The following is a 12783-nucleotide window of genomic DNA, read 5'->3' as shown; positions in this document are numbered from 1 at the left end:
AATGATTGTTTCGAAAATCGAAACAATTGCAAGCTCGATGATTTTACGAATGTGCAATGTTATTCAAATTAATCAAGAACTTATCCCGAAACGTGAAATATTCTTATAAAAGTCTAAATATAGAAATATCGAAATATTATTTATATTCATTGGTAAGTTTTATAATTGTCTATTTCGTTACAAAAAGAGGATGTTAAAAAATGGTCATTTCTGGGTTTGCCTGAAAATAAAAAATTTTTTTTAGATCCTTCACGAGCATCTTTCAAGGAGCAAAAAATTCCTTCATTACTTGACCGAGAAATGATGGAAAAATTGTCAAAAATGAGTCGAAATATGTAAAAATGAGATTGATCGAATATACTCGAGCGTTATATTTCGTCATCTTCCTCTTTGCTACTGAGTCAGTAATTGGTTATATGGACGGTTATATAGCAAATATTTAGGGACTATATTATGAATCTAAAAATAATACATCAATTCTAAATGGACTTTTGTTAGATGCCGATACGTAGAATCAATTTAATGCGCATGATGTTTTCGTCGTGGATCGTGGTTTTTGACACTTTTTGAAGGAAGTCACAAGAAGAGAATTCATTGCTTAAATGCCATAATTTGCACCTCGGAAATTGACAGTTGAACAAACCAATCAATGAGTTATTAGAAAAAAATTAGTTGATGGTCGAAGTAATTAATGGACGCATAAATAGCTGTTTTATAAATGTATCCAAAATATTACATTGCTCATCTTATTCCATGACTTTAAAATAGTTCGTGCTATTCTAAACGCAATATTTTATCCGATACGTATCGCTGCCCAGATCACTATAGATAGGATTTTGCAATATTCGAATGAGATTAATTCTTTGGAACAACTGCTATATATAGAAAACATGAACATGTTTTCAACATATAGAAGTCGTACAATTAGAATCTTATCAGCATTAAGTTACGAGTACTTATATATATATATATATATATACTTATATAAAACGGAGATTTCAATTTCCATGTTGCAACACCATCATATCGCATAGATTATCAAAAGATTGCAACACCATCGTATTACATGGATTATCAAAAATATCAAATCACTGTAGAACGAAATAACAGCATTTTACTGAAGACGAAAATACATCCACAGCATTCAAATACTTCAAAATATTTTGTATAAATGTATGTGGGATTGGAATAAGTACAGCCCTGAAAGGATGCCAAGTGTGTTTGGGCTTAGGGTGAAAGTGACCGCGTGCAAGCGAATTAACTGCAAAGAATGTTTATGGTAGGGTGGAGCGAAAGTTTAGGGATGCGTCCAGAGTGATTGAAGTACCTGGCCCACGGAGGTTAGGTGAAAAAGGGGCATGATTGGAAAGGAAAGCCTGGGTATGGAAAAGGACAGAATGAATGTTTTAAATAGGGTGCAAGGACGCGGGCAGCTCCAGTTTCCAGCCTTTAACAGTTTTTAAGAGTTCTTAAGCTAGTGTCTAAGAGTGTGTCAGTAAGAAGTGAAAGTTGAACGCGCCCATAGCGAATCCCTCTTGTTTCATAGCCGTCAATCTACGTATAAGCTTATTGTATTTTATTAAGAAGTAAAACAGCGCTATTTTAGCCAATCTACCCGCAGCGATCCTAGATGTATGTTAATAGATAAAAATGGAAAAAGTCGGACTGGAAGCTGTTCTTGCACGCACATGTCACGGGACTAGCTTAGACACGCGAGTGAAAATAGTTCAGGAAGGCTTTTACGCGAGATACTCTCCGTATAGAAAAAAGAACGTGTATAGGTTTAGAGATAGACTGACTTTATTCTGGTTCTGGGTTGGGATATATATATATGTTCTTATTATCTTGTCCTGAATGGTTTGGAAGGGGTTGGATTTTGGAATTTGGAGTTAGGGGTTTCGGTCGTCTGGTGATTCATGTAGGCTGATGTCACAGGGTTGCGTCTTGGATTTTGGAAGTCTAGTCATATCGATGATTCAGGTCGGCTGTCGTCACACACACGTGGATGCAAAGTTGGAGAACGCGGTATTGGGTACTGCTCGGCTTTGCTCGATTTAAATCTTCGGTTCATTTGCCAGCTGAGATCTTCGCTAATTATTTCGAAGATGGTTCAGTATCCGAAGAGAAAGACGACGAAACACGACGTTTTTTTCGACGCTCGAGTATGTTTGATCAGCATCATTTTCACGTATTGCGACTCATTTTTCACGACTTTCCCATCGTTTCTCGGCAAAATGATAGAGGAATTTTTCATTTCCAGGCAATGCTAAAAATGGCTCTTTTTTAACATCTTCCCTTCCAATATCTTTTTCAGTGGAGCTTCGACAATCGGGATAACGAGATAATGTACCAGGATTAAATCTCTGGAAGCAACGATATATCATCTTATCGTAGTCAATTACACATCAGTCATGGAGTACATAGCGATATTCAATTCCTCATTCATCGTATCTTTTCCAATATCTGTCAGTGCGAATATTAAGAACATACTTTACACCGATTTATCTTAATCGAAACATTTTCACGTCTAAAATTATGCTCATATACGAATCACCGTGTCTTTTTCTCGTATAGGCAACATTTTCGCTACTCGAATTATTTCTTCACGTCCATCTCAATTTCGTCTTTAACAAATTTCCCATCGTCATCAGTTACTATTAATAATTCGCTTTAGCATCGTTGGCCATGAATGTATTAAACGATCCCGGAGACATGTATCGTTATTCTAATATGCTATGGTACATTAAATCTATAAATCAGCGGCCAAATTGTGGTTCGCGAGCCAAGTGTAGCTTTTGTGGATACGTGTATACTTGATGTTAACTCTCAGAAGGATCTCGAGCTCGCTATCTTTTCTCTAAAGCTATTAACCTCTTGTACCATGACGAGTCTAGTTTGTCATACGAGTCAAATTATACTTAACACATTTTAATACCAATAAAATTTATATTGGTTCTAAAAATTTGGATTTATCTAGATTTATTCTGGATGAAACAAATATATCGTAATTAGTTATAGATTAGCTATAGATGCCTCTCCAGGGCACAATTTTTTATAATAAAATCATAGTGGAAGGGGGTTAACAATTAAGTAATAAAAGAAGAACATTGATATGTATATTAATAATTAATCAAAAACGGATATTAATTATACGTATACAATGATAAATAAATAATGAATGAAAAATGTTCGTACATATATAATATTCGTAACATTTGTATGTGACATTCGTACATCGACATATTTATAAAGTATCGGTTGAGTAGAAGATATGACTCTCTAGTATTGCTAAGGGACAAAATATGGCTATTGCGAAAATAAATACATCGAGCGATTTACGGAAACAACTATGAAATACGATATTGTTGTAAAAATGATTAAACGATGATTTATGATATGGCTTTCAAAAAGAAGCCATTTTAGTATTTAAGCTTTTCACTTTATCGTGACAACGTGTTTACGAGATTAAGGTACGTCTTAATATTATAGAAGCTTTTACAAGCTTATTTTCTTCGTTTCTGATAGCTTGCTGATATATACATATTGCGAAATGGGGATTTTCGAAGGGTAAATTATTACTAACTTGAAACGAAATTTAAGAAAAATATTCCTGCGCTATCGAATTTTCAATTACATTAAACCTGTAAAAGTGTCTTCGGTAACGGTAATGATTATTTACTTTCGTAATTTAGATACCAGTCAATGGCAAGATAGAAAAGTTTAAAAATAGGAAAAGAAAACATACGTGTACACGCGTAATCCGTATACATATATATATATATATATAGAAAGAAAGAAAGAAAGAGAGAGAGGGGGGTGGGGGGAGAAATTAAATAGATACGAAGAAAACTAGATAAACTAAGTAATCATGAGTAAGGAGTATCGGGGCTCGATAGTTAGTTAATAATACAGGTTAATCGAAGTAAAATGGAGCTGAATGTAAAATTAGTATTCCAATGAAAATAACTGCAAAAAATGAAGCGTCAGTTAGCGCGTATGAAAATTTGAACAGAAATAGCGACGAATTACTTGTAAGGATCCTTGAGCTCCTCGGTGACGAAATTCAGATAATTCCATCCGGAATAAGAAAACAGGCCCGAGTAAACGGCTAGAGCAATGTAGCCAGGCTGAGTATTAGTTCCATCCATAGGATGATGAAAATTTTCCGTGTGCCCCATGCAGAGCCACCATAGTCCAGCGACCATGATGATTATCAGGGCGAAAATCTTGGTCCCAGTGAAGATGTCTTGCACTCTGGTAGCCCATTTCACGTTGTAACAGTTGATGGCGGTCAACAGACCTGAGAACAATAATTTTATCTTGCGTTTAATTTTGGAAAATTTTATTTGCTTTTCATGGTACACGAGAAATTCGAAATTTATGAGATTCAAGTCAGATGTGAATGGAATAGCCGAAAATAATGAAAAATGTTCGTATAAACGTACGTTATATTTGTCCCTGATTATTAATGAGAGAAACCTTTGTTTCGCAATTTAGAGCGATTTCCAATTTTTAACTCTTGCATAAAAAAAAGAATAAATTTAGTAAAACATTATAATAACTTAAATACGAAATTTAATTTTAAGCATAAACCTTTAATATTTTATTTCTTTCTTTCTCACCTTTAATTTTAATTTTTGTTACACGTAATTCTTTCCAACCTTCATAGATTGTACGTTTTCCTAGATATTTATTATCGCGTATACGATATCACGAATTTTGTAGAATGGAGAATCTCGGCTTAGCTAAAGAAAACTTTCCGAATAATTGGATTAAACGCGGAGGTCTTATTGCATGATCTACTCGTTGCCAGGATATAAATCCATTGGATTTTTACGTGCGAGGATAGGTACTTGAAATTTATCGTATACATAACGTCCATTGAAAATCTCGAAATACTATATCGTAAAATAGAACAATGCTTTTCAACCGATATACCGTGGTAATATACAGGGTGTTCGGTGTGGATTTGGTTATAAAGGTACAAAGCCAGAGCTGCCGAATGTAAATGCGCGTGGACAACAGATGGCGTGAATACCGACGTACGTGCCTGGAATGTTTATTGTTAACGCGAAAAGGCGATCTTACCACTGGTATAATTTACGATTATTGCGAGAAATCGTTAATTTACGTTACGGGACAAAACAGTCACGAATAGCGTCGAAAAGCAAAGGTTGTAGAGTGCAGTGAGCTCATAAAGAAAGATTTATTATATCGATTAGAGTTTAATATTTGCAATATTATTACGTTTATTCGTTGTTAGTTTATATAAAATATATCATTCGGATTTATTCGATACAGATCCCGAAAAACGTGGTAGAACCGACCTAGTAATAATCCTACGTATAAAAATAAGTCGTAAGAGAGAATATCGTCTTTTCGCTTAAAGCTTTTCTTTGTTTCCGAGGCAAATAAAAATATTCGTATACTACGTGAATCTGTACTTATCGGAGTTTCGTTTCTGTTCGTGTTTGTGTTTACGAACGTAAATTTATACATTGTTATCAACCTTTAGTCATTATCGCTATATCGATTTGTACTATTCAATATATACAAATCAAAATGGTGTTTCTTGCTGAAATAAATAGCGATTACTTAGCGATTATTTCAAAAATCATACGAAATAAGTACGAAATAAAGGAAAATAATAATATAAAGCGATATCGGGGCGATAACAATAATAACAGGAAACAAACCGTAATATCGCCAAAAATTAAAGATACGAATATAAGCAGAAACGAATGACCGACATGTCGAAACTTACCTACTAATTAGCAGGCGAGTTTCTAGTGGATTTTTAAACACATTTGCTTTTTTTTTGAAAACGAAGTTTTAAATGAAAAAAATATTCGTTGTTTTCCTACTTAATTTTCGTACTACGATTTTTCACACACCCTGTATAGCGATAATTTTTAGCCGTATCGTGAAAATTTTTAAATCACGCGATAATTAATTATTTAATCGGGGATACTGATCTTTTTTTCTTTTAGACCGCTAAGTGCGAATATGATAATATCCATTTATACGTGTCTCGCGATGAAGAAGGTTGACAACCACTGAAACGAAATAACTTTGAGAAATAAGGAGAATAACTGGAATACCGGTTTTGAAATGCAACATAGTCGTTTTAATAACTTTCCATAAAGACAAGTTTAGATAACAAATAACAGAAGGAATTTAGTTGTTTCACAAATAAGGATAATTAGGGTATTTGTTTACGTGAACTTCTTTCGTTATTATCGACGTTCAATCATTTTCTCGATCATGCGTTTCACATATTATTAAACATTTCGTATAGCAAGTCAATTAGATAAGAGCTAACTTTGTTACATATTCCTTCAAATAAAAATAAAAATACGACGACCAAAGTATTCCTATAGAATATTTATCGTTAAAGATCTTTTTAACGTGATAATGGATCAGTATCGTTTTGTAGAAATATGTGAAATAAAAAATTATTCGGTGGTATAGTCGAAAGTGCAAAATCTAAGCCAGTATTCGAAATAATTGTTAATTTGTAATATAAGCGCTCGTTAAAATTCGAAGAAACGTAAAACTTGAAGAATTATAATAATATCTAGCGCAAGGTTTTCCAAGACTTATGCATTATTTATACCGCGGATAAGTCTACTAAACCTGAAACTAGTCTTTCAACGTTTACAACGAACTCGGCAGCGTTAACTACTTACGAAGACGCATCATTAGCCAAATAAATATTACAGGAAATGCTCCACCTGAAACTACCGTAGTAAGGATTTGAAAGAGTGGTCTTTGGAGGGACCATTAATTAGTTGCGCGTACCCTATGTGAAAGCATAAACTCGAACCTTACTCGGAATATTCTTTGAAACTCGTTTTACAGTTCCTAATGTGGTAGAAATGGACAACAATATCTTCTACGACTTTTAACAGTTAACACATTAGTATATTTAGATAAAAATATTTAAATAATGAAAACAACTCGCGATAAACTATTTTAAACAAAAAAATTGATTGACACTTTCTAGAAAATTCTTCTCTCTCTCTCACTCTTACTAACCGTTACATACCCATGTTTCCTCTTTGATGATCCTCACGTAACTGTTTTATTCTGGCACATTCTTCTAAACATTTTTTCAAACATCATTCATATTAGACTGCACTCGAACATATTATATTTATATCATCGCAAATGAGTTTCGCTTATTCAACCTCATTCGCATTCACACATATGAAATCAACATTCACACCTAATACTTCGACCGGTAACGTAAAATCATAAGGTAGTTTATTACTTTACTATTATTATATATTTCACTAACCCGACATCTCCAACATCTTACCCTCCATTTCCTCTCCCAAGCTAGATATCTAGTTTACAGTCAGCAAAATATATTCCGTTAATTTTTAGTATCCACGCTCATTCTACGTTATCTGTTATCTCTTTATCTCTTCTAAAAAGAATCAGTACTGTAGGATACCAAAAGAAATCGCGAATCGGCTATTGCCAACAAAAACAAATTGCAAACCGATCGATATCTTCTAGAAGCAAATCCAAAAGTTATAAGTTAAGTTACAAAATTAATTTGCTTGACTCCTCCACGGGGAGGTGAAGCGTAGGTTAAGGAAGGCATAAAAAGCGTGGTCCTTGACAACCAAAACAGAGTTCTTAGAAATCGGTTGTGACTAGCACAACCGATTGAGTCGTTTGGTGTTGGAAAGAGAGTTTTAAAAGAGTGCGCCTATGTGCGTTTTCGTTTCGTTATCTTGGTGTTCTTTTCCTAAGTTGAATCATTTTACGAGTTTTGAGTTTGTGTTATCGCGTTCTTGTTCTTTCGATAATTTTCGGTATTTCAAGACCAGTATTCGCCATCCTACAGTATTATTTTCGATATCAACGAAATAACATAATATCGTATACCAAGAGACTCACTGCTTCATTCCAAATTACAAACACGTTTATTAACGATCGTTTTTAAACTTTTTTTAACAAAAAAATAAATCGAATGCTGTCGTCAAAATTCGGAATTCGTCTTTTCCTTGAGCCATGCAAATTTCTTTTTTCCGCCGCAAATCGACTTTGTAAAATATCGCTACTGACGCACACTGTTGTTAATGTTAATAAGATGCGAAGAACCTTGTTCAAGGATGATTATTAAAAAAGATAGTAACTATAACTAAATATATATAATATAGGTATATTATATTATACAGACATACGTCTTGCACATCGGGAATAATTTTTAAAGCGTGTAGTGCACGAAACAATCTTTCATAAAAGTATAAAAGTTGCATAGTACGATACTGTAGGATGGCGAAAACTGGTTTTGTGATACCAAAAATTGACGAAACAACAAGAACAGAATAACACCAACGGTTTGATCGGTTTATAATTTGTTTTAGTTGGTAATGGCCGATTCGCGATTTCTTTCCGAAATGGTATCCTAAAATACGTTATATATGTGTAGGATTTTTTGCTAAATTAATGCTATGCAGACAGAGATCTGCGCGTCTAATAAACAACAACTATCGAAACAGGTTTTTTTAACTAAAATATTACACTAAGTTTCTCTCAATTCTAACTCTCAAACACACGATCCTCTATTCACTACTTCTCGATTACACACATTCTGCCTTCTCTGCTCTCCTGCGCCCTTGTATCCTTGCTTAAAGCCAAAACTCTCCCTTTTCATACACAGGCCTTTTCTCTCAATCATTCGATACAGTCATAGATATCCCATCAAGAGGATTCTTTCGTGCTATCGTTTGTTCTTTCGCTCGCATCCTAGATATCGGCCTGAACGCCCGAATCGAACCCGATGCTGCTCTCGCATTATTCCTCGCTTTTCGAGAAGCGGCCCAAGCATTTCCACGCATTCCCTTAGAACTAAGACCGCACACCCATTCGCCCCGCTATCACGTATATGTATACGTCATATATTGCATGTATTTGTTTTATAAGTAGGAACGTTTCGAAGATTCGAACGTCAACTTCGTCTTTTTAAAAAAGAAGTGCCATATTTTTATATCAGTACATGGGAGAATATCGAATTCAGAGTGAAAAAGTATGGAAAGTTGTTAACTCTAAACCTAAATGGTTAAAGAATAATTTCGTTTTATTTCTCGAAAATTTTTTTCCCGTAACGTCAAATCGAAGACTCAACGTTGTTACATATTTCCGCAGGACAACGATATTTACGAGAAAATGTTTATCGACACGTGTAACCTATTGCGCACCTTATCGAGACTAACGTAGGTATTCGAAGTAATATCCATTGATACTGATACAATGATGCAATCAATTAACTATCGAAGAAACAGCACTATATCCATATTCGCAATAGCGCGTGCTTTGCAAATTCGATGTTTCATATTTTCATGTGTCGTTGGTGGAAATTTTAAATAAATTTTTTATTGACTTCTAGGATATGAAAATTAGTGTTTGCAGTGTTCGTAGTCCATATGCAATTTCTACGAGGGATACATAATATCGCTTAGTATATAAATCCGCAGGCATGTTGCGTGAGATTACCTCACGGATACACGTTTATCTACAAAATTCGATGAAACAGTATTAAAACAATTCGACTAATATTTTAGAAACCAAGACCGATCGTCGATTATACGTGTAGGAAAAATCAGCGTAATATACTTTTTGTTTACAGGATGTAAACAAAATTTATTTGGCTAACATCGAAATCGGCGAAAGACTGATACATAGACGAGTTTACCAATGAAATATTTCATATATTATCAAAATTATTTAGAATCGATTAAAGTGTAACTAATCTGTAAATTTAATTCCAAACGGTGGACATATATACCAAATAAACTGGTGAAAAATTTGTTTGGTTAGGTGAAAAATTAGAAAAATTAAATTGGAAATATCAGGCCCGAAAGGAAGCAGAATGAATAAAAGTAAAAGAAGAAATATGTTTTGGCTCACAGTCAGACGAACGCAACTAAAACTTAACGAATTTCTAATCTACGAAGTTATCGCTAAATCAATTTATGATATCGAACTATAACATAGTTACTGTAGTAAACACGATGATAAATCGATATGATAAAAGAATCGAAACTATTTGATCTATGATATTCCGCATAGTTCTCTGAACGCTTAGTGCGCTTACTACTGGTTATAAGTGAGTAGTAAGTAGTAAGTAGTATAAAAGATATTGGAACGAAATTAGTAACGGTAAAATTAGAACATTCTGTCGATAAATGGATAAAGATAAACTAGAATAATCGAGTAAATAGTTTATCTAATATCCGGAATAAAATAACTTGAGAAGGTAGGAAGGCTACGTAGAAAATATTCGTTACATAATCGTAAATAATAAGTGAACTATTAACAAATGTAAAATTGGAGACAACGTAGACGAATCAATGGGGACTCTTATACGAGCTAAAATTAATTATCGTAACGTTAAAATAATTTATTTCATATTTTTTTTAAATTCTAATTAAAATTTGATCGTATTTGTTAAAGTCGTACAGAGTGAAGTAATATAATGGCTAAAGAAAAACTAAACGTTAGACCTACATCGTTTTATCGCGTGTTCGGGTTCGTCAACAGGATTGTGCCGGTACAAATCGGTCATAGAAACGCGCTAATAACGTACAATTAGCTCCACAGATATAGCAGTAAAATGATGTACTATCTGTTAAAACTATTCGTTACTCGAATCGAGTTAAAAATAACTCGAATTCATACGTTTAACGAATTTTCGAATAATGTCTCTTTCGTTTACATTTCTATTTTGCTCAAGCATCGCGTCTTCTGCCAATTGCTAAACGATAAGTTGAAATTAGTTCGACAAAAGGATGTACTTCGTGTATATAAATGATAATAATAGAAATTAAAAGAAATAATCATTTCGAATGTACAGATAACGAATAAATAAGTTTCTTTCAGGAAAAATAAATACAAGAAAAGAACGTGAAATGCACTAATAGCGAATAACGAATGAAGAATAAACAAATACCAAGTGAACAAGTAACGAGTAAAATTGAATTTCATATTTCCTGATCAAAGCGATAATTTGTCTTCAGTCAAACTAATTATAACATTACCAAGGTTAACTATGTATATGCAGGTTTGGACACATTTTGTTTAGAGTAAAACAACAAATAACCATTTGAAATAATTAAATTTTAATTTTAGTTTAAATAAGCGACTTTCAAATAATTTTTATTTGAAATAACAATTAATTCGTTGAAATAAATTAACAAATAACTTGCTACGAGAGATTGTTAAACTAAATTAATTATTAAACTATTAAACTATTAAACTATTATTAAGTATTAAACTTAGAATTCGCAATATTTTATGATGCAACTTAAGTGCATTTGCACTTAAAGTTGTTTTTACTATATTTACCTTTGAATAATATGTTTCTAAGCTTGTATTGCTGACGTAGGTAACGTTGTTGATATAACAGAGTTAGAAAATACTTGAAAAATTATTCGAATAAATATTTAACGAAATACAAAATAAAGCAACGCGTTAATTCGTTTGAGCGTTATTTCAAATTAGGAAATAATACGATGTAAAATCATCGATTAAGATAAATTAACGAGCGATTATTTCAAACAACATTTAACTAAGAAAATATATTATTTCGATGAAATAGAAAATAGTATATTTCGATAATGGCCAAGACTGGACTTATACATCGAATCGTTCCTATGCCTCCAACTTTTGGGGCTCACAGTTCGTTATAACTGGTTCATCCAAGTTTGCTTATTGTTGGGCCCCACTGTTAACCACAGAATGGGTTGCAAAGGTTCGTTCTTTTCTTCGCACGACAATGTTTTTCTATTCAATTTTTTTTTTTATTCCAAGAGACGTAACCAGCATTGGCCGTTACTTAAATAAAATGGTCCAAGAACGTTTATTTAAACGATATTTCATCTGGTTTCGCTTGAAATTATTTTTAGATAGTCGTGCATTAGTTTATCCGAACAAAATACTTTTTAGGAATTATTTCTTTAAGCACTAATCGAGTCAAATGATTTTTTAATAATTTGATTATTTTATTATTTTATATTACATTTACAAATAGCAAAGAATTTTTTCATCGAATTATATCAACTCTTTTCAATAGCACTCGATTATGACCGTCAAATATAGAGATTTCCTCACGGTTTACACATTCATGTTATACTTATCGAAGAGTAAGCGAACTAATTGAAACGAGGACAAACGTGAGAGTAAATACTAGTATATCGTAAAATATGACATTCAGAATTCCAAACTTTACTCATTGAAAATATCTGAAAATGCTTTATTTACTCTTGATTTAAAATAATACTACTTCTTATAAAGTTATTTTTCAAATAAAAATGACAAATTATTTGGAACGATTCAGTAACCAAGTTTGGACGTTTAGTTTCTATAGTTTATTCAAAAGTAAAACACTCTAACACTACTGGTCTATGCGTACTCTAAATCATTATTTTTATTTGCTCTACGTGCGTAAAATTATATGTTAATAATAAGAGCAATATCAATTTTCACTGTAATATGTATGATGTTTGCAATTAAAAGCACACAGAAATTCTTTTTTGTTTAAATTTACTTTATTATTAACGACAAACACGCTGAATTTGTTAAATCTGCTCAATTTCTTGTTTGCATTTCCAAAATGGAGCAAGCAACACGCCGATGTCGCTCATGTGTAGACAATTGTTGACCAATGTTTAATTAAAGAATAATTAACTACAATTCTATCACATTCCCTTGATTTAGTAATAGAGTATACTTTTTCTGGCATCGCAAGATGAAAATGTTTGTGAAAGG

General features: G+C 32.9%; 1 protein-coding gene across 2 annotated transcripts in view; it reads right to left on the bottom strand.

Moving 5' to 3' along the window:
• Positions 1-12783, bottom strand: part of mnd (L-type amino acid transporter minidiscs) — a 91551-nt gene that overhangs the window by 27618 nt on the left and 51150 nt on the right. For both annotated transcript variants that reach the window (XM_017902760.1, XM_017902761.1), the window contains exon 3: positions 4030-4300. In XM_017902760.1, coding sequence (XP_017758249.1) covers positions 4030-4300 — 271 coding nt within the window. The remainder of the gene's footprint in view (positions 1-4029; positions 4301-12783) is intronic.

Source organism: Eufriesea mexicana, unplaced genomic scaffold (genome assembly GCF_001483705.2).
Source record: "Eufriesea mexicana isolate 0111107269 unplaced genomic scaffold, ASM148370v2 scaffold1992, whole genome shotgun sequence".
NCBI lineage: Eukaryota > Metazoa > Arthropoda > Insecta > Hymenoptera > Apidae > Eufriesea > Eufriesea mexicana.
Note: the sequence above shows the minus strand (reverse complement) of the source record. Positions and strands in the feature narration are given on the sequence as shown.